General features: G+C 39.8%; 1 protein-coding gene across 1 annotated transcript; it reads left to right on the plus strand.

Moving 5' to 3' along the window:
- Positions 1-4,229: 4,229 nt before the first annotated feature.
- METAP2 (methionyl aminopeptidase 2) lies at positions 4,230-22,120 on the plus strand. Its single transcript, XM_075748893.1, has 11 exons — positions 4,230-4,503; positions 5,355-5,456; positions 8,762-8,827; positions 9,156-9,258; positions 14,169-14,330; positions 16,077-16,258; positions 16,342-16,436; positions 16,523-16,619; positions 17,108-17,211; positions 19,913-20,028; positions 21,330-22,120. The coding sequence occupies exons 1-11, from the start codon at positions 4,323-4,325 to the stop codon at positions 21,580-21,582; spliced, it is 1,461 nt and encodes a 486-aa protein (XP_075605008.1). The 5' UTR covers positions 4,230-4,322; the 3' UTR covers positions 21,583-22,120.
- Positions 22,121-22,816: the final 696 nt, after the last annotated feature.

The following is a 22,816-nucleotide window of genomic DNA, read 5'->3' on the forward strand; positions in this document are numbered from 1 at the left end:
TCTTAGAGAAGGAGTGGTTTCAGAATTAAGGCAGCCCTTTATCTTGCCAATGCTAAGGAAGACACTATTTGGTGACAGCTGTCATTCCCATCATAAATGCTATGGGTGATGATGGCTAAGGAAGTACAAATGTCCTCTGTCCTCAGCAGTTGGTGAGGGGGAATATCTTCCCTGCTAGAGTTCATAAGACATATTTGCTCTTATGCAAGAAACATTTTTTTTGTCTGCATCCAGTCTTTAGGCTCGATATTAAACCTTTAGTCAATAAAAATTGTCCCATTGTCTTCAGTGGATTTTTAGAGCTGAGTAAGGACTGTGAGTTTTGGCCCTAAGCTAGGAAAAAGAGTATTAAAGGGTCATAAATGCATAAATAACGGCAGCAGTCCCAGAAATATAAACAGAAACAAATGCAACATTCCTCTGTTCAACTCTTCTTGGGACTGATATAGGCCACTTACACCCTAGTTGTCCTTCCTTCCCCTCTTTCTGGGATTAAACTGCAGCTGTCAGAGACCGCACCCCCACTCCATTCCATGCAATTTCTTGACACTTACATACAGCTTGAAAAGAAAAGACAAAACATAACATACCCTGAAAGAAGCCTTTTCCTGAAGATCATAACTTTTTTTGCTAGGAAAATGGTGCAATGGGAGCTGCCTCCTTGGAAGAAAAAGAAGAGGTGCGTCTCTGTGTTGTCTTTCAGGAAAGCGTTTCAAGTCCTGCTGCTTAGTTACCACATGTTTTGGACGGCATTCAGCCCTTAACTCCCCAGCCACTGCCTTTGTCTGGGAGGCTGGTTAAGAAAAAGGAATAGCCACTGTGAGAAAACAAAAAAAAAAAACAGTATCTTTCTCCACCTAAAAATGGTATTCACGTCTCTTCTGGCCTAAGGCCTGCCCAACACTGTCTTGTTATCATGCTGCCTAGTATAGTATGAAATTGGAAAATGTAGCATTCATTAATATAATGTGTATTAAATGCTAGGAACAGCTGACTGGCAATAACAGGAGGAGGACAAAAAAATCTGAGCTGGTAAGGGCATGCTACAAGGTGTGGCTCACTCCCTCTGCTTCTAAGAGACCAGATCCTCTTAAAAGCAGCCAGGTGGGGAACGTGGACTCCAGTTGTCAGTCTGTTCATGTTAATGTTTGCTTTGTTAATGCAGTCAGTCCAGCTTCTTACTCCCACTTCACAATTTTTTTCATTCAGCATTCCTATTTTTGCATGTTGGTTATCATGCTATTATCCTGTTGGCTATCTGTACTCTCATATAGAGTATAGTGCTAGAAGCAGTGTGACCTGGAAGGTTAATTTAACTTTGCTCCTTCCAACATGTCCTCTTCTCTGCAAGCCTAATGAACACAGCTTATGGAGTGGTCCTGGGTCCGGTAACATCACCTCAAACTGTAGACTTTTTAAGGAAAAAAGGTTTACGCAAATCTCCAGTTTCAGGCAGATTTGGCAGAATAACACACCCAAAGATAATGACACCTGGACACACCTCATGAAAATCAGCAGCTGGGTAGATGACAGAGGCCCAAGAAAGTGTCCCCACCAAAAAAAAAAAAGGCAGGCCAAAGTCTGTTGAACTGTGTGGCACCAGTCAGCTGGCCAACTGCACACGTAGTGCTAAAGCACAAGGCATCTCTCTCTTCATTGGGGTACCTCAGTGATCATGAATGATGCTGGAGTCATTCTGGGGAGGACAGAAACAAGCCTCTGGGAAAACTGGCTTCATTAATTCAGCTGATCACAGAAATATTTGTTCTACTTGTTGTTCCTTTTCCTCTGATGTCCTTCTGGATCTCATGTTTGCAGCCCCTGCACAAGATGTATTCTTACCTGCCTTATTTTTCCTTTATCTACCTCTGGTCAATACCTCTCTTTCTGTATTTTCTGGGCTTCTGTAGGCTTTCTGGCCTCCTTTACCTGTGGCTTCAGTTCTAGAGTCAACAAAATCCATGGTCTGGCAACTTGTCTGTTTTGGCACATACTGGAGCGAATGATCAGGAGCACAAGCTGGTAGCTCTCTTTTTCAAGCAGTCAAAGGCACCAAAGGGGATATTATGAGGGGTAAGAACACTCTGGTATATGAGAGACTAATTAATTAAAATCAAAGACAAAAGTAGAAATACTGCTATAGGATCTCAAGACCATTACAGTGCCCAGCTACAATAAATGTACAACGGGAAGATCTAAGATGACTTAAAATGGAGAATTCAGGGAATTTGACCCCTAATGTCCCCCTCCTCCTGCTGCCAACCACAAAAAACCCCCAAACCCTAGCTCTCTAGATTCCTCTTCTACCTATATAGGAAACTAGAATAAACAAAAAGTGTTCTAGGCAACATAAGCGTACATGCTTTTTTGTGTCATCAGTTCTCAGTATGACAAAGAGCTGTTCCTCCATGGCTCTCTCCATCAGCCTCACACACACAATTCTGACTGGAGTAGGGGCAACAGAACAGCAGGAAAATAGGAGCAGAGCATTAAATGGCTCACCTGCTCTATCGTGCAAGGTTTATTTGGCTTTAACCACAGTAACAGGACCCTCCTGGAGGCGGTCCGGTTATATGAATTGACATGGACATATAACAACATGGTTTAAATGGTGAACAAGTGGTACCACAGCAGTTCCCAACTGGTGGGGCATGTCTCACTGCTCTGAACATGCCTTAAGCCCAGGGAAGCCAGCTTCCCATCACCCAACCCGGACCCATGAAAGGCACAGCTGGATGTCTACATGTTCGAGTGCTCTTACAAGCAAAAGCCCTGAAGAACATGCAGCTGTGACACCTGCACAGACCAGGATGGAGTTTGTTCAGTTCTAGACATCAGCTTAGCCTTCTGAAGCCTCGTGCTTGCTGAAAATTGCAGCAGGCCAGGAGTGAGGGAGTGAGTGCCCCTGGGTCTGAGCCACAGGGGTGGAATGGAAGTGAGCAGCCAGCCTCAGCAGGGCTGAGGAGGCAGAATTTGGGCCTCAGTGAGGTACAAGGCATTACCAGTTTTCCCAAGCAAAGACCTGGCTGCAGAAGCATTTTAAAACACAGTTATGCAGGATAAGACCCATTTATAACCTTTCAAAGTTATAAGCCACATTATACTATAAAAACATCTAAGGCAAGAGTTAAAATATACCAGTAAGGAAGAAAAAAATAGTATTTTTAGCCAGCATGGCTATACTAGTAGAAAACATGTGACAAGTATAAGCTCAGTATAGAAATTTTAAGAATTATGCTGATTTAATGAACCATTAATGAATGCTGATAATACAGGTATTTCTCCTTGGCTTTATAGATGGTGGTGGAAAGGGGACAAGGCAGTGCCCTTTACCACATATTAGAATCTTCCCTTTTTTGCTCCATGGGACTTGGAACAAGTTTTTTTCTTCTTAAATTATTCTTCTTCTGTACAAGTTCTCTCTCACGTGACTTAATTAATTTACTCAGTTGTAAAATATTCACAACTCTAAATGCTATAAAACCTTTCGTGACAGCTGCTCCTACTGGGAAATGACTGCTTTGTTTTAGCAAGATTGTCTATTTTTTATTCTATTTCCCCAAGAAAATACTTGCTAATGAAGGCAGAATAATCCTCTGCTGTTGGCCCTCAGCCAGCATTTCTGAAACCTTCCTTTGTGATGGCTACCAGCTTGTCATCTTATTCCACTGACCCTCTCCAAACCAAAACCCAATTACATTACAAGTGTTTCGGGGCATCCAAGCAGTTTGGACTCCTCTGATTCCAGCCGGCTGGAAAACGCAGGAGAGCAGAAAAGGCCTTTCAAACTCAAGGGCACACACTCCCTCTAAAAAACACTTACACACATACAGTGTCATCTGGTCACAGCTCTGCGTGTCAGTGGGGACTACAAAGAGTAAGGACGAGGTGAGCAGGCACAGGACAGAGGCTGACAACAACGATGGCGTCAGCACCCAGCGGTGCCCCACACCGCGGGCCGGTGACCCGGGGGCAGCCTGCGGGGGACTGCGGGGCTGCCGGGCCACGGCACAGCCACGCTGGCAGCCGGCGGCCAGGCAGGCGACCGGACCCATGGACAGACGGCGGGACAGCCGCAGGCAGGCCGGTACGGCGGTTTGACCCCCCCATCCCCTCACAGGCCGCCGGTGCGCGCCTGAAGGGCGACGAGCGGGGAAGGACGGAAGGGTAGAAAGGCCTCCCGCGCTCTTCCTCCTCCCCTCCCGGTGGAGTCCTCCAGCCTTCCCGGCGTGCCCCGCGCTCACCATAGAGCGGAGAGCCGGCCCCGTCACTCGGTCTCTTTCGCTCACACCGTGTCTGGGAGGCGGCGCGGCCGCGGCGACATGGCGGGCGTGGGGCAGGCGGGCAGTGCTGCCGCCGAGGCGGAGAAGCACCTCAACGGCGAGCTGGCGCCAGAGCCTGAGGACAAGGACGGCGCGGAGGGCGGCGCGGCGGGGCTCGGCGCGGAGGATGGTGCCAAGAAGAAGCGCAAGAAGAAGAAGAAGGGCAAAGCGGGCCTCGCGGGTAGGGGCCGGGCCGCACTGTGCCGGGACTCTCCGCTGACAGGCCGGTGGGGCGGCCTGGGGGGACCGCGACCCGGCAGACTGGGCCTCGTACGCGGCAGCTGGCGGCTGTGGGCGGTTAGAGGGATCTGCCGTGCGGGGCGCGGGTAGGGTGGTGGGCGCCGCCGAGGCCGCTGTCCCGGCCCGTGGCGGCTGTGCGGGCTGAGGGGGCTCCCCTCGGCGAGGAAGGGGCTGGTGGGTGCCGGGAGGATGCTGCTGCTCTTCAGCACCGGGGAAGCTGGGGCGAGGGAAGTCCTCCCTGCTCCGGTGCGCGCTGGAGAGGCCACCCCTTCCCTCATCCCCTCCTATGCCCCGAGGGGGGTAGAGGCATAAGACTGCTGCTGTAAAAGTCATCCCGCATGATAGAGTCTCTGTACCCCTCCCAAGTTCTCAGAGAGAGCCGGAGCAAGTCTGGGCAAATAGTGTAAAGTAACTACGGTTTCGGTTTGTTTTAGCAGGGTAGTAGTTAGTGATGGCCATGCTGTGCATTTATAATTATTTATTTCACACCCATGTTATCTCACAAGAGCAGGCTGCTACTCTGGCAAGAAAAATTAGTTACCCTGGCAGAAAAAAAGTAATCAGAAGTGTCTGGATAATGCTACCTTTATACACAAGTTTCAATAACAGTACCTGTCACTGTAGTGCCTTACAATCTTACACATTGGGTCTGCTGAAAAAAAAAAAAAAAGCATGTGCTCTGATATCTGTAGGATGAGTACAGCATAATATTTTTATAAAGTTTTGAGGGCTATTGTTTACTAATGTGGAGCTGTCTTTTTACTGTAAGTCATACTTTAATTTTACAAACAGGACAAGAAACAGATAAAGAAATGGAAGGTGCTCTTGATGATGTAGCAAAACAATTGGATAAGCAAGCACTGGAGGAGAAAGAAAAAGATGATGATGATGAAGGCAAGTGTAACTTATCTTTTTTCGTGATGTTTCCAGTTTCAGCTTCTTCCTAGACTCCCATTTTAACAAACCTTTTAGAGATGCTTTGCTTGGGAGAGGTGAGATGCGACTATATTTTACTTTTTTGGCAACAATTTAGCTGTCATGCACATATATATATATAAAAATAACAGTGATAACAGGTTTGTCAAAGCTTCTTGTTTTCAATGATCTTGTTACTGCAGGAAAATGTTTAGCTTAAGATAAGGTAAAGTATTAATAATTCTCACTTGCATTACCACGGTCTGTATAAATTTATATTCCAAATTATGTTTCTTGGCTAAGAACAAAAAATGTAGAGAAAGTTTTAAGGGAGCATTTTAGTTAATAGAAGGTCTTAAGAGTCTTTACCAGTGACTTGAAACCTGTTTGTCTGTAATGCTGATTTTTCATTAAAAGTGAACTGGGGAGAGATTATTACACAAGCACCTTCTGTGTTGCTTATTATACACCTTCTGTGTTGCTTGTGCTGTACAGCTGATGTTCTAAGCAAGTGCCTTAGAAATGTCTGGTATCGAAATCCAGGCTGGACGCATCTTTGCTCTAGGAATATCAGATAAAAATGTTGTATTTCCTTTCTTTTGATGAGTGGTTCTCAATAGAAATGGACATTTAAGAAAATACATTTCTAAAGTTAGTAATTTAGTTTCCTTCTTGTGAAGTAGCATTTAAAGTTGGCTCAGCACCCTAAAATGTTTCTTATTGTTCTGCTTAGAAGTCTTCTTTGTTGGCTATTGCTGAAATTCATAATTCAATTAAATAGATTAGATACAGAAGTTTAAAAAGATAAAATGGGTGTGCTGGGATACATAAAATTACAAATAAATTGATCTTTAAACATAATTAATCTGTATATAGCATGCAGTTTTGTGCAATTACTTTCCATAGAAGTATATTCTGATTGATTATTTGTTTTATGGTATATTTCAGGTTATGGAGTTGAAAGATAATTAGTGCAATATGTGCTTTGCCATCATTGCAACTAAAGAAAGAAGTATTGAGGAGGATAGTGAAAACTTTATACAATGAAAAGAATTCTGTGAAAATTGTTAGAATAGTTATAGTTCCATCTCAAGAGAAATAACATTGTTAGTTGCAGATCAAGTGCTGTGTTCTTCTATGCATTTTACAGTATAAGCAATTAGTATTACAGTATTAGAAAGTACAAAAAAAACCCAAAGTGGTGCTATCACTGAAATCATAATCTTTCTTTTTTCCACATATTAGACTTGGGTGTGTTTTTTAGGAAAACAACAATATTTTTTTCAGAAAAATGAAATTTGCTGTAAGTTTTTTGAAGAGGACTGTGTGTTCTTGCCTGTACTGGTTCTCACCACTTGCAGTCTTAATTGTGTAGTGTCAGAGGTGTTAAGACATGATGCTGCATCAGATTAAAACCAATAAAATACCTACCCTCCCCCCCCTCTTTTTTTCCCCTTGATAAACCCATAACTGAGTGGCCTCAGAAATAAGATTTATACATTTTGAAATCTGGGAGAGATTAGGAAGGGCTCTTCACATTTCCATTGCAGCGTTAAAATATGCTGATAGATAACGTTTTTGCCTTGTTTCAGGCGAAGGTGTTAAACAGCTATACCAAAATGGCATGAGGTTGGGCTTCAGTTTTGCGAAGATCTGAAATTGTTTTTCTGGTGGGAATTTTTTTTTTGTTACCAGCTGAATAACCTGAAGACAAATAGGGTATTGGTCAGATGCGGTAGTTATGTTTCTGGCAGCACAGTTAGTCTGCAGCAGTCTTCAAGGACATGAAAGCGTAGGCCTGGTTAGTTTGGCTTGCAGTTGGCAGATTCACGTGCAGTGATGTCTGAAAAAGCCACAATAAGTAGATAGCAACAGCGACAACATTTAAGAAATGCTGTACTTTTTTTGCAGTTTAAGCCTGGCGTGTGTTGGTTGTGTTTTTTTTTTTTTTTTTAAATCAAAAAAAATCTTGGTGAATGAACTGAAGTTGCATCTAATTCATTTCTTGATGAATGGTTTGAGCGCAGCTCAAGGTCAAGAGGAATGTGGAAAAGTTACCACTTTTTAAAGAAATTTATATGTGCTGTTAAGAATTTTCATCTGCCTATGAAATATGGATCGATGGAGAATCTGGTAGGCTGGACTACATTGTAGTTATAAAGTATTTATACTTGCAATTTTTTACAAAAATTTAATTTAAGATACTTAATGCCAAAATGAGCTGGGGAGGGGGTGACACATTACTGAAATTTGCCCCTGCTACAGGATTATAGCAGTCACTACGGCATAAAAATGCAGAGGACACTGACCATGAGAGGCTTGACATGTAGTGACTGAAACAACTGGTCTGTGTTTTGGTTTGGTTTTATTTTTAGATAAATAAGCAAATACTAGTTTCTGTATAAATGCATTAAAAGTGGCAGTGCTTTGACTTGATTCTACAAGTTCTTTCAATTTTACTTTTTTGCTTTAGGTCAAAGTAAATGTTTAAATGTAGATTACTAGTACTTAACCCATTTTGAAATGAACTTGTGCTTAGGTCCAGAAGGTTTAGTTAGATGGTACCACATCAGATAAATACTTCATTGTGTGTGAAGTAAGCATTAGGATGTAGCCAAACGTGAAGTCCATGGGGTTATTGTTAATTCCCAAATGTGACTGTAACATGGTGTGGCCCATTCTTGGTGCTTAAATGCTGTGCTCTCTGAAAACCTCCTACTGGTACATCCCACACGCAGCAATTTTGCTCAGTGCTGTTTGTGACTTTCCCTGTTATCTCCAGATTAAACTCATCCTGACCTAAGTGCTGTCATCTTTACTTGTTTGGGGTTTTAATCTTTCCAGATGCATTAAGTTCCTTTAGCTGAAGCATGAGAAGATGGGTTTGAAGCAGGAGTTTCTAGCTCTTTTATTAGCTGTTGTGTCCTAACACAGTTCTCTCTCACCCCCTCCCTCAATCCCAGATGTCTCTTTGGGTGAATTGAGAATAGAGGAATTTGAAGTCGGGCTTTCTGAAAACTCTTTCCCTGAGCTGCTTTTTTTTCTCTGTTTGGTGATACATTGAAGTCATCAACTTTAGAAAGTATTTTTTTGGGTCTCTGTTTGATGTAGGGGCTGAAAATGCTACTGGTTTAGTGGCAGCTTCTAGCTGTCTTCTTTTAATCCATTAAATTCTGCTGTGAAAGAAGTGTTTCCAGATAGTGCAGATGGTTTTGTGTCTCATTCAAAATTCTTTGATTCTTTAAGGTTATTTTATGTTCACCTGAGCACTTTCTTTCCTGTAGATGGAGAGGGTGAAGGAGATGGAGCAACAGGGAAAAAGAAGAAGAAGAAGAAGAAAAAGAAAGGACGTAGGTATCGAGCACAAAAATAAAGATAGACTGCATGAATATTTGGTGTAAGCATGTGTAAGTGCTTGGCAGTTGAAACAAATTTTGGGGTGCAGTTTGGGTTTGTAGGCTAAGTCTGGCTGAGTTTTCTTCTTTCTGGTATCCCTGAATGCCATCTTGAGCATTGGCCAAATATGAGAGCATCGTGATATGATGTTGTCTTGGTAAAGTCCAAATTCTAGTGAGGGAATCTTAGATAACTTGTGCCATTTAACTTTTATGGTTGAAATAAGATACTTGGTATTTCCAGTGTACCATATGTAAAACTTTCTTAAATTATACTCAACAGCTAAGGTCCAGACAGATCCACCTTCTATTCCAATATGTGATCTATTTCCCAGCAACATATTCCCGAAGGGAGAAGAATGTGAATACCCACCAACACAAGATGGGTGAGTTTTTTTAGCTTAAAAAAGAAATGGTCTGGACCTGCTGAATTGCAGAGCTGTTAATGTACAACTAAACGGACAAAGTGAGTTGTAATGTGCGTTTTTGCTTTTGTTTTTAAACTGAATCATCTAAGAACTTGATGAATAGAAGTCTTCAAGCCAGAAAGGTTCCTCCTTCCCTACCCTTTTAATTAAGATATAGCCTGTATGAGCAGAATCGCCATGAGGCAGGGGACCTTGAGAGCCAGGGGACCAACAGGATTTCAATAGGCAGCTTGTAAGAAAAATATGGTCTGAATTAGTACTGAGTGAAGGTTTAAAATTCAGAGAGATGAGGCACTGTTATGCAGTACTTTTGGGGGCATCTAGATGTCAACTTCTTGCTTATTTATTTATTTATTTATTTGGTAGAGATACGTCAGTGTCAGAGTATGAGATAGTTTAGTTTAAAAGCCTGAGTGGTATATTCTGCACTTTGCTTAATTTTGTATGTAGGAATATATAGTTATTATCACCTACACTGTTTTTTATAATTCATAGTGACGTGGGAATGAAGTACAATTTTACTAAACAAGGAACAGCTTCTAGTGGTTTACTGGAATGGAGATTTGCGTCCTTTTATGTTTTCATGGGGTACTACTGTTTCCTTATGCTTTGTTAGGAACTAGGATACCAGCTTGACTGAGTATAACTGAAAACTTCCCAGGAAATTTTGAATCAAAACTCTGAAACTCTGCTAAGCCAAAAGGGAGGAGGAGTAGATAAATATAAATATTTCTGAAGGTGTTGTTTAGTTTTCAGTTACTCTTTTTTTCGGAATCAAATTACTTTGAAACATTTATTGGTTGTTTAAAGTCAATGCCTGTTTCTCATACAGTGTAAGCAACATAGTTAAGAGTCTAGAACATCCTCTAAACTGTGTTCAGATATTCACAGATAATATGGTTTCATTTTAATGAGATTAAAATTCGGTTTTGAGGAAGTCTTTTCTTCTTTTTAATGATTCCCATTTGGTCACAAGGTGTGCTCATATTTATTTATAAATTACTGCCTTGTTTGTATATACAACATTAGCATGCTAATGAAGGACTTTCACAGGGTAGTCCTGACGGGCTGATCCAGGAGTGATTCTTTCATGCTTAAGAGTTAAGTGTTTGTATATGCATATGCCACATTCAGTAGGATGTGATTTAAGCAATCCAGGAAATTAGATTATAAACATCTTAAGCATGTTCATAGTTTATTAAAAAATGACACACTGTTTTTACACCTCTGTTATGTATCCAGCTATCGAAGATTAAATGTTTTACTCTGGGTTTGCTGCTATTCATTTGAAAAGGGAAAAAAACCCCAACCAACACCAAAAACAAAAAACCCAAACAAACAAAAACACCAAACCACCTTTTCTAACAGGATTTAAGTGGGGCATCTTTTCTGTACCAAGAGTGTTTTGCTATGGAAGAATAATATACTCTTCTAAGGAACCTGAAATAGTTTCTTCATATAATTTGCTTAAGCAAATATATGCTTAGTTTTGTTCCTAATTTAAATCTTATGAGTACTTTAGCATTTCCTAACATAAGCAGCTACTTAAATTAGTAGCTGACATGAATGCCAAGATATTTCTTCTTCTGAATAATAGTTTCATTTTGTCCTGGTTTTCAGCTGGGATAGAGTTAATTTTCACAAGAAGTTACGAGGGGACACACCTGGGATAGCTGGCCTAAACTAGCCAAAGGGATATTTGATACCATATGATGTCACGCTCAGTATATAAGGGGTGGGAGCACTGGCTGATGAGGAGGGATAGCTGCTCAAGGATGGGCTGAGCATTGAGTTCCAGGCGGTGAGCAAATTGCAGTGTATCACCTGCTTTGTATATTCTTTTATTAGTATTGTTGGTGTTATTTTCCTCCTCTTTTGCTGTTCTATTAAACTGTCCTTATCCCAACCCATGAGTTTTACCTTTTTCTTGCAGTTCTCCTCCCCATCCCACTGGGGCAGGGGCAGGAGTGAGTGGGTGGCCACATGGTGCTTAGTTGCTGATTGGGGCTAAACAAGGACCCATTTTGTATATTGGTGAAGCATTTTTGTGCTGCTTCTCTTATTCGTGCTGAGGTCAATAGGGTTTTGTCTTTGATTTATTTTCAAGAGTTGCACTTCTATTCTTAACTCTTGATGTCACATGCTTTCTAAAGTTACTTCTCATCAACCTAGAATTGTGTATTTTGTGTGGGAAGTTGAACTAGAAGTGGGTATCATTCAATTTTCAGGGGAAAAAATAGCAGAGAATCAATTCTTCTGTAGACAACAGACTAACAGCTTTGATATTTTTATATCTTGAGTATTCAGTTGTGTTTGAAGGCTTGCATCTTTTGTTGAAGACACCTGAATTTGAAATGATGTGACAACAGGGATAGTGGAAAAGCTATAACCAATTTTTCATGATATACTGATTTTGTTAAAGTGGGATTAAGGAATTCTTGTCCCTGCCTGCGTGTTTCTGCCCCTGTGCTGTTATCTGGGTTAAAATAATCCAGGGGAGTTATTTTCTGGAATTCTTACCTTTTATCACTAAAATCTAGTTTCCAGCGCAATCCTATAAAGACTTGTACTAGCGAAAACTGGGGCTGTGAACTGGAGTGAAAAGATGGGAACAAATGGCTTGGAGCAAGAGGTGAACTTCTTAAGCTGATTTATGCGGTAGACAGTGGGAAACTGTCCTTGGAAAAGCTTGCTTGCTCATGTACCTGTCAGAGGACTTGATACTTGGTGTGAGACCTTTATCTGATCAATTGATTTTTCGCATGTCCTGAAATGCTTAGGCCCAAGCAGGTTTCCTTGTCTCCTCCTTTCCTGAGCGCTCAGGTGGCAGTGGTGCAGCTTTGGCAGCAAAATGCTTTGAGTCCGATACAGTATTTTTAAACCTAGAGGCTATTTTGTCCCCCGATTGTCTTGCGTGGAGTGACTATATGCTGAAATACAGTAGGATAGAGTGAGGATGGCTTCCTGCCAGTTTGCTGGAGTTTGCACTTAAGTCTATGACTGATGGCAGAGCAGCTGCCCAGGCTCTGTCAGTAGCAGCTTTTCCTACGAGAGGGTGTTCCCTGCTGGAATCCAGAGCAGTCTGAAAGGATCCCCGAGTCCATCTCCCTGCCGTGTCTCTGCAGTATGCATTTTCCATCTTCTTGTGCCATGACTACTGTGCTGGCAGTAGTCCAGTCTCCGTGTTCGTTAAGGAGACTGGGGTGTTGCAGCCTGTTGCTTTTGTGGGGTTTTTTTGGGAGGAATTTACTAGTGTTAAGGCAAATTCTAAGAGTAGTATGTGTGATGCTTGCTGTTGGAGCAAGAAGACTACTCAGAATAGCGAGCATGGGATTTCTCTTTTGCACTGTTGTTACTTTATCTGAAAAGGAGCAGGAAGTTCAAGGGAAGCAAACAAAAGGGTCTCAAAATATTTGGATCCTCTGGTCATCCTGAGAAAAATTTTATGGCATCACCTGTTACCCTTCTTTATCTTTTCAACTCTGCTTTAGGACTGTAGGCCTCTTAACACTGTATAAATACTCAGTTTAAAATGCAGTAAAATTGCAGGGCATAGTCTCCTGGCTCACTCATACCTGTTTTTTGGCTGTGAAGGAAACTCTTAGAGTGGAGCCAAGTTACATGTCTATGAAACACATAAGTAGCTACGCTTTTGGATTTCAAAAAGCAATCCTTGAACTGTGCATATGAAGCTGTTTGTTTAGAATCAGCTCATTTACATAAAGGTAAGAGTTAATTTCTAAATTTGGAAACTTTGGTGTAGTACAGTGTCTTTGGTCCATCTTGTCCCTCATCCCTTTTCTTTTATGATGCACTTACCAGGGTGTGCTGCATAGCGTGTACAGAGTTCTTTGAGTTATCACCAAGGGGTTTTGTGTCATTATAGGGTTACAGTTTCACCTTTGAAGGCTATCTCTCCTTTGTAGTCAGAAGAGTAGTCTTTTAATTAAGTTCTGACAGTTGCTGGAGTACTTAAATTACTTTTTTGGGGTTTTTTGTTTTGCTTGTTTTCTTGTCACCTTAGTTGCATGGTTTCTTGCATAATAAAAAAACATTCAAAACTAATCTTATATTTAGCCTTGTATTGAAAATTATTCTTGTAATTGTTCTATGAACCTACCAGAGAGCCAAAATGAGTGGTATTCTCCTGGAACAAATGTTAATTCACCATCCAGCAAATTTTCAAAAGTAGTTTCCTGGCATGTGTCAATAGTTGCTATGCACTGTGTTAGGTGTTATTACCTAAGTATCCGGAGGATGGGCGAAAGTATTACTGGAACTGCAAGTTCTTAAATTTTGAAGGACCTTATTGTCTCTCTGTCAGTAACAGTTTCTGGGCCAAGTGGCTACACTACAGTGCTGAGATTCTTCTCCATACAGGTACAGCACTGTCTGAATAAGTAAGATTGTGCAAAAAATAAACCTGTTGCGTTGATTTGCTCTGCTAAACACAAGGTAGAATTGCAGGTCTTGATCTGAATTTTATATCCTTGTTCTGTCTTTTTGAAAAGTATTATGCATCCTTCAAGCACACTGCTTCTCCGGGCTTTTGGGAGGGTTGGGAGGTAAAGCTTTTGAAAATGTAAAGGGAATAAAATGGTTCATGGTCTAACTGAGTTAAATTTCAGTTTTGTTTTGGGTTTTTTTTTTTTTCCTGCAATGTTACTGCCTTTCACAGGTGCCAGTCTGTAGTGCTGATAGATTTTTATAGGCTTCCTTTATTCTGAAAATGTTATAAATCAGGATCTTTTCCATTGCATAGGGGGATGTAGGCCTGTCTGGATAATAAACACTTTGAAGGCTTTAGACAGAAGTTGTAATGACTACTGTGATTATGGTAACTTTTCATGACATGCTTTGTTTTGAAGGCGAACTGCTGCTTGGAGAACAACTAGTGAAGAAAAGAAAGCACTAGACCAAGCCAGTGAGGAAATCTGGAATGATTTTCGGGAGGCTGCAGAGGCACACAGACAAGTGAGGAAATACGTTATGAGCTGGATAAAACCTGGAATGACAATGATAGAAATCTGGTGAGGACACAGATCTTCTCAAAGACCTCTGCTGTAGACTTTTCTTCTTTCTGCAGAAGAGGGATTTAGTCTCAATTTTGTGTGCTTAATTGACTGTGTTACAAGTGTTGGGGGGATTTCTGTTTGATGTACGCAACTGGTATCCTCAATTATTTCCTTGAAGTTTCCTCTTGTAACGTATGCTTAGCTTATGCAGCTTTACAGGGTCTGTGATCATACTGAATTTCAAACTAAGCTTTCAGTTATGATCACTTATTTTGAGTACATGCTTGATTTTAACGTTCTGTGCCCTGGCTACTCTTGCAGTGCTGAGGGAAGCAGCAATAGCAGTAGTAAACATCCTGGCTTTTGCCAGAATTGTCAGTGAAATGCTGTGTGGATGAGCAATGCAGGCGCAGTCTGAGGCTGGAAGTGGGCAAAGAGGCATAAAAATGGCATGGCTGTGTACTCAGTCCAGGGCAGGAAGATTTTGTCTATATTTAGTCTTCACTGACTGATGTTTCTGGAGAAACACAATGTTTCTTTGTGTTGTTCTTGGCTGATAATCCATTTGCTAACTTATTTTTTTAAGATAAACACAAGTTTGATTAAGGTATAGTTTAAAGAAATAATTAGCCTGAACTGATTCTCTTGACTCTTCCTTTTTCTGTCCTTTGGTTTATCTAGAGTGAATGTCTACTGTCCAAGTACTGCACTGATCCAGGACAGTTTAGCTTCCAAAATCAGGTGCTTTCAACCTGGTATGACTGAGGACTGTGCTGGCAAGAGTAGGATAGTAAGAAAGCTAATCAGAGCTGATACCCAAGGTAACTGTGCAAGGATAACAGAAAGAAATAATACACCATCAGGAAAAGTGGAAGACAGACAGATGCCTTAATCATCACTCGTCTGGCTGAAACAAATCTGTCATATTGAATTATACGGTTTGACTGTTATAAGCAACAACTTTCTCAAAACATGACTTTTCTTCCTAAAGTGCCTCAGACAATGGGGATTTGCCTATTAAAATAAGCTCTCTTTCTAGACTGCTCTGAGTGAATAGCTTTCTTAAATAAAATCAGAGTATGGTGCACTGACGTGAGTTGCAGTTTACATCATTTACTGCCGCTACAGGAGTATGCACTGGTGGACAGGGATCTGTAGCTTTCCAGTAGCTAACAGCTTGAGAGTAGATGAAAACCAAGAATAAATGCTAGCCTCATAAGGCTTTCTTTTATCACAGTTATCACTTAAATAAAAAAAAAAAAAAAATCATTATCCTTCTTTAATTAGAATTTTTTTAATAAATAAGAGGACTATACTATTGCTTTTTTCTTTTTCCCTCTTTCTCTTTTTCTTTCTCTCTCTCTCTTCCTTCCTTTTAAATCCCAGTAATTGTAAAGAATGCATTTAATTTGCCTAAACTTCCATTGTATAACTTCTGCTGCTCAGGCAGAACGGGTTAAATGTAGCTCTTAAAGGAAGGGTATTTTAAATTCAGAATAAAAACACTACCAAGTGCTCAATTTTGCCCAAGAAAGGGTAGAAAAAACACTACCAACTGAAGATTGTTATGTTATACTTACGTTTTCCAGTCTAGGGTCTCCTAGTTAGCATACTAGTAGTTTAAGATTTCAAATTAAACCATTTGCTTGAATATTTTTCTGAGGTTTTCTTCTTGCATTGATTTATTTGAAGTCATCATAAGAAATATTAACGACAACTGTTATGTTCTCTTTTTTCTTCTCCCTCCCCTCTGCCTTTTAGTGAAAAACTAGAAGACTGCTCACGTAAGCTGATAAAGGAGAATGGTTTAATTGCAGGTCTTGCATTTCCTACTGGGTGCTCTCTGAATAATTGTGCTGCCCACTACACTCCCAATGCTGGAGATCCAACAGTCCTGCAGTATGATGATATTTGCAAAATAGATTTTGGGACACATATTAGTGGTTAGTTTTCATTTATGAATTAAAAGTTTGAGAACATTTTCAGTGCAAAGGCTGTGACACTAATTAACTTCTGCTGATTGCAGGTCATATTATTGACTGTGCTTTTACAGTCACATTCAATCCAAAATATGACAGACTATTACAAGCTGTAAAGGATGCCACAAATACTGGAATAAAGGTATGATCATTATGTAAGCCATTTACCAAGTCTTTTACAGTAAACCTTGCAATTATTTTCCATTTATATTTGTGCTTTATTTTCAGTGCGCTGGAATAGATGTACGTCTCTGTGATGTGGGGGAGGCCATACAAGAAGTTATGGAGTCTTACGAGGTTGAAATTGATGGCAAAACATACCAAGGCAAGTTCTTTTCTTTATATAAGGATAGTTGTTCTTAGAGTATATATCTTTGTACAAATACTGATTTATTTGTATCTTATTGAAAAGACCTCTGTACTAGAAGTATGGTATGAGTGATGCATAAATAATGTTTCCGGTTGACTTGTCATTCCTCTGGAGGAATGTTCTTGCCTTTTTCTTCCAAGTGTCTTTAACAGATCAGATGTAGGCTAAACAGCTGTTGCAAAATGCACAAATGATTTGATACCTGCTGCTGGACTTTATTAATAAAGTTTTGTTACTGTTGGAGTCGCTAGTCTTTAATAATGAAGTTCTGATATAGCATACAAAACTAACGTGTCTTGGCTGGAATTTGTGCAAGATGTGTGGATGGTTTTATGTTTGGTTCCTCTGCAATATGATGAGTCACTATTGTACTTTCAATATTGCCTTAAAGGGTTTAATATTTGTTAGGAAATTGCCTGTAATATTAATGTTTTCTTCAAAAGTGAAACCAATTCGTAATTTGAATGGACACTCGATTGGGCCATATAGGATACACGCTGGAAAAACGGTGCCCATTGTGAAAGGAGGAGAAGCCACAAGAATGGAGGTAAATGGAGTTCTTAAATCTTTCTGTTAAGTTTTCCCAACTGACACTGCAAGAATAATATTTCCTGTGCAGTCCTAGTGCATAGTGTTTGTGATCCTGGTGGGTAATAGCAGCAGAAGAAAAACTTTGCTGTACTTAGTAGTGTTCCTGTAAAGGAGTGATCACTGTTGTTTCATCTCAGTGGCTTCTCCATTTAGCCCTGGAGTGTTCTGGCATCTAACACTTTCTGAAATTGAAGCCTTGGAATCCTGCTATTTAAAAAAATTTAAAAAATTAAAACCCCCAAAACAATGAAACAAATAAAACCAAACAAAAACCAAACTTGCCAAACAAAAACAAAACCCACCTTGAAGTCTGAATGGCCTTAGTAATGCTTACAGAATGCTTGCATATTTCTCAATGTGTATAGATTACTGAAATGCAGTGTTGGAATGCTGCACTTAGGAGCAGGGAAAAGAACAGGAGTTCAGATTTTGAGGTAAACTTAGCATCTTAGAATCACCAAATGGTTTCAGTGGGAAGAGACCTTTAAAGGTCATCTAGTTCCAACCCCCCTGCCATGGGCAGGGACACCCTCCGCTAGACCAGGTTGCCCAAAGCCCCATCCAGCCTGGCCTGGAACACTTCCAGGGAGGGGGCATCCACAACCTCTCTGGGCAACCTGTTCCAGTGCCTCACCACCCTCACAATAAAGAATTTCTTCCTAATATCTAATCTAAATCTACTCTTTTTCAGCTTAAAGCTGTTACCCCTTGTCCTGTCACTACATGCCCTTGTAAACAGACCAGAGTCCCTCTTGAGGGACCAGTGTTTTCCTGAAAGGTGTTCAGCCTTGCCAGTCATTCACACTTTCCTTGTTTGTTTACTCAGTAATTAAAAAGAAAAAATAACAATTGTATCTTGCTCAGGTAATTCTTGAGAAATATTTCTGTAGTGTTGTAGCTTCGGATGACTTTTTGCAAGTACAGTTAGATATGGTATCTTTCTTGGAAAGCTTCCACTGCAGTTTTTCTTTGCAGATACAAAATAATTAAGCATATTTCTAGTTAGTGAGAGACGTTAGATGAAAGATGTTGTTTGAATAGCATTTTGGAGCAGGGGAAGAGAAATTGCTGTACATGGTGTGGTAAACTATACCAATCAGAAAGGCAGTATTAAAATCTGTAACCTGAGATTTAGCCATCATTTTGGTGTAAGCTTGTATGCTAACAAGATAAGAAGGCTTATTTAAAAGAATGATAATGAGATAAGGAGCTTTTAATTTCATTCTAAGCCTGATCAGTGATCACCAATGATCAGTAGTAAGCCTATCAGAGTAAATAAGACTCTGAATAGGGACAGGTGTGGTCTGGACAGGATTGTTTTTTGAGGTAGGCTCACTCTCATCACCCAAAACTTGTATCATAATTGTTGATCACCTTCTTAATGATGTGAGCAAAAAGACAAAGTTTGAACTAGCATCTTATCTATAGGGGTGTGCAAAGAGACTAAAGACTGTTGGAAAAGGAAGGTGGAAAAAGCTTGTGTGCCTTTATTGTTTTAGCTTAGTGAATGGTTAGGTCTTGTATATCATCCATCATCAGTATATTACTAGTATTAAGACTTAAGTGTGCTTTAAGCAAATCTTACTCAGATTTCAGAGCTTTGAGATTGTTTTAACTGAATATCCAGATACTGGGGAGAAGACTTGTTTTTTTTAATTTCTTCAGCTTCTGTAGGTTACTTAGGACACAATCCTACATCGTTAAAGACAGTGAGTTTTGTCAATGAAGAATGTGGAACAAGCTCTTACTGTACTGTGCTAATTATTGTATCAAACTGCAATTCAATGAGTTTTTTGTGATGGAGAGAAATATAGCCTCCGACAATCCTTATTCTGAAAAAGTGGGTGTAAAGTGAATTTTTTGTGGCATTGTGTGTGGGGTTTTTGTGGTTTTGTGTCTTGGGTTTTTTTTAAATGAAATTAGTTGACTATTCAGGGGCATCTTTAAGAGTTGGTCATGAATTTGAAGCCTGTGTTACTGCTTTTCATATGGCTTCTTATTTTTGGGTTATGACTTTCAAAGTAACTTAATAAGCTGAAAAACACAGCTCCTGCTATCCCTTACTGTGTGATGCCCTATCTTGTTAAGTCCCTTTCACAGTCCTACCATTAAGGATATGTGAATGTACTTGGCAGAAATAAGTTTATGTAATGGCATTTCAGTATGTTCTTGGCTAGAATTTTGATAATGCCCTTGCAGATATATATCACCTTCATTTCTTGAAGAAATTCATCTTGTGGAGTGGAAATGAGCAGGTTAAGGGTTTATACTAGCAGCTGTTACCAGAAAATTCTTGCAGAAATTGGGCAGAAAGTTCTTCAGTGCAGTAAGTCTCTGTAATCAACATCTATTTGCTATGTCTAAACTACATGTTTCCTAGGACTTCTATCTGAATAGCAAAGGAGAATTACTTTATGGCTTGAAACAAATAAAATGGTAAACAGAAATAGCTGATGATTTGGAGATGTCTGTAACTTTACTGTGTGAAATCTCTGTATTGAATTTTTCTCTACATTGATTTGGTGATTGAATCTATTCATACTTAATTATTGCATTCAGAAGTTGTTACGCTGAGATCGTTATATCAGAACAGCCCAATGTCACTTATTTTTTGTATTGCAACATGTTCCCTTTTTTTTTTTTCTTTCTCTCCTTAGGAGGGTGAAGTATATGCTATAGAAACCTTCGGTAGCACAGGAAAAGGTGTTGTCCATGATGATATGGAGTGTTCTCATTATATGAAGAACTTTGATGTTGGGCACGTGCCAATAAGGTTGGATTTTTTTGTTGGTGTTTTTGTTGCTGTATTGTGCTAGAGCTACAACCCTCAGGGTTCAAATTTGATATAGTGCAAGTTCTTCACTAATTAATATGACTGTGAGAGGACTCAAAGGGTGGTGTTAGCAATGTTGTTGTTATGAAATATGCTCTGATTGTAAATCTGGAACAATTCCAAATAATCTGGAAATGGAGAAAATACATTATTATGTCTTCAGAAATCTAGATTGTTTTTTAACTTCCTACTTTTAGTAATTTTTATTATTAATAATGTATAGATCATTTGTATATTAGTCTATATATTAAATACATAGTTGGTTTTTTTAATCTACATCTGTATTATGGTTGTGTGCCACAGTCTTTGTCTTGGTGCTGTTCCCAGAATATATCGAGCTATTCATGTTCCCAGAATATATCGAGTTATTCATGTTATCTGTTTCTTTGTATAGATATTTTGTGGGGTTTAAGTTCTTGTTTCAACATATTGCTATAAAATGAAATAGCTTATTAATTTTCAGTTTTCACTGGGATTGCATTTTGGCATTTTTAGGAGTGCAACATATTTTCTGAAGTCAAGGCTGTTATGGTTAGAAACATAGCAGGCAGACATGCTTTTCCAGATAGTTCTGTTCTGTCTTCGTAGAACAATCTAGTTACATGAAAAAGGTGCTGAGGGGGTGCAGGGAGAATTACCCTAAGGGTTGGAAAGGAGCTGCTTATATTTGGAAAGCAGTTTATTAAACTTATAAATAAGTTTATTTCTTAGCAGATCTTTATGTTTCTAATTTTTATGCTTATATATTGTAAGAAGGATTAATAAAAAGCTTACCAAGTATTTGACTTCAGAAGTAAAACTTCACAGTTTTAAGCTAACAAGCTTACGCCTAAATTAGTTCAGATTGTCAGCTGCTTGGGAACCAGGAAGAATTCTGGTTTTCTTTATAAAATGAGTCACTCTTTTTTTTTTTTTTTAAGAGAATGATTCCTGTCACTGCATTTAGTTTTGCTTGCGTAGTTACACGCAGATGCGTTCACAATCTAACATCCCGTTATTTGAAATGGATGGCCTGTGTGTTTGGCAACGTTCAGATTTGTCTTGAAGGGTATCTTTTGGCAGGAGAAAAATGCACTTTCTTTTGTGAACAGAATACCCGATTGATGTAGAAAGACATCGTAAGGTGTCTTAAAATACTTTGAAAGCTAACCTTTTTCTTAATTGGTGTGTTTTATTTCTGTAGTGAATGCTCGTGGGTGATACCTCTTTCTTCTCAAACATGGTCTTTTTTTTTTCTGCAGGCTTCCAAGAGCAAAACACTTGCTAAATGTTATCAATGAAAACTTTGGTACTCTTGCCTTCTGCCGCAGATGGCTAGATCGCCTGGGAGAGAGCAAATACCTAATGGCATTGAAGAACCTGTGCGACTTGGGTATAGTGGATCCGTATCCTCCCTTATGCGACATTAAAGGCTCATACACGGCGCAGTTTGAGCATACTATACTGTTGCGCCCAACGTGCAAGGAGGTTGTCAGCAGAGGAGATGACTACTAAACTCAAAGCCACCTCAGCACCTTTATACTCTAGGCTTTGTTGGAACATACTATACCAGAATTAATTTGCAACATATTGTCTGTTTTAACAGTGGACTGATGTAATACTTTCCATATTTGGAAAGGAAGGAATTTAATCAAAGGCAAGTCTTCTAATGTAACTAACCAAGGAAAAAGCTTTCAGGCCTTTAGAAATGTTTCAAAAGTCACTTATTTTTTCTGTTCAGGGAATTATGTGCTATAAAGCTCAATTTTTAGTTTGGAATGAGTTATACATTTTGTTTTGAACATTTATGATAAAGGATGCTTTTCAAATATTTATATTACCATATTCCTACTTGAATGCTTTGAACGACTACACCTGATTTCTGCGCCCAAGTCCTCTATGATATTGCCTTTTAAACTTCCTGGAATCCATTTTGTAAAAAATAAAGACAAATTTTCAGATCTAAAAATATATATACTTTTTAGAAGTCTGGTTATGGTTCTGGTCAGGAGTCTGCTGGGAAACCGCTCTATTAAATATTTTACAAACTTGATTTGCCATTTCTTGTCTCGAAACTGGACCTGTCTTACCCTTAATATGAAACTTTGCCTTTTGGTGCTTATTTAAATAGTCTTGTCAGTGCTAGGACAGAGGATGAGAAGTCATCAGCCCTTTGCAGGAGAGAACATGACTTCAGGAGAGATGCGTGGTGTGATTTGGTTTGGAGAGTGCCAGTCTTCAGCTTAGACTTTCACTGTTACCAGCAACATGCAACTTCGAGCTGAAGTCAACTGCGAACGTCAGTATATATCCCTACCTGTTCTTTGCCATCAGCGTGCCCTTTTGGATAGAGTAAAGTTCTCCTTTGGGTCACTCCCAGTCTCCTTTAAGTACACATTAGATTGGACAAGTTGTGGGGACAATGAAAACGTTAATTTTGGAGTGTTGAAAGTTCTTCCATACAGGTAAACTAGTCTGGAGTATTCGATGTTTCCTTGACATAAAGAGGCCTTTATCTGTCTTCCCATTGCAGTGAATCTGATTGGTGAATCTCATTTGTAAAGGTGAATTAAATCCCCTGACTCTTCAGCCTAGGTGCCATATGTCTGCCAGTGCTGCATATTTACCTCACGACTCACATTTTTAAATTTTACGTAGTAACGAAGCCAGCAGCTTCTTTTAATAGGTCAGTAACAGTGCCTTAAACTGCTTGGGAAACAGAGATACTTCACCTGCTCCTTTACAGTGA

Source organism: Balearica regulorum, chromosome 1, assembly GCF_011004875.1.
Source record: "Balearica regulorum gibbericeps isolate bBalReg1 chromosome 1, bBalReg1.pri, whole genome shotgun sequence".
Lineage (NCBI taxonomy): Eukaryota > Metazoa > Chordata > Aves > Gruiformes > Gruidae > Balearica > Balearica regulorum.

Bases quoted from the DNA above. Each gene is read 5' to 3' on its own strand.
- METAP2 (XM_075748893.1), top strand. From the start codon at position 4,323: ATGGCGGGCGTGGGGCAGGCGGGCAGTGCTGCCGCCGAGGCGGAGAAG. The intron at 5,457-8,761 runs GCAAGTGTAACT...TCTTTCCTGTAG, and splicing joins AAAAGATGATGATGATGAAG to ATGGAGAGGGTGAAGGAGAT. The intron at 9,259-14,168 runs GTGAGTTTTTTT...TTTGTTTTGAAG, and splicing joins TACCCACCAACACAAGATGG to GCGAACTGCTGCTTGGAGAA.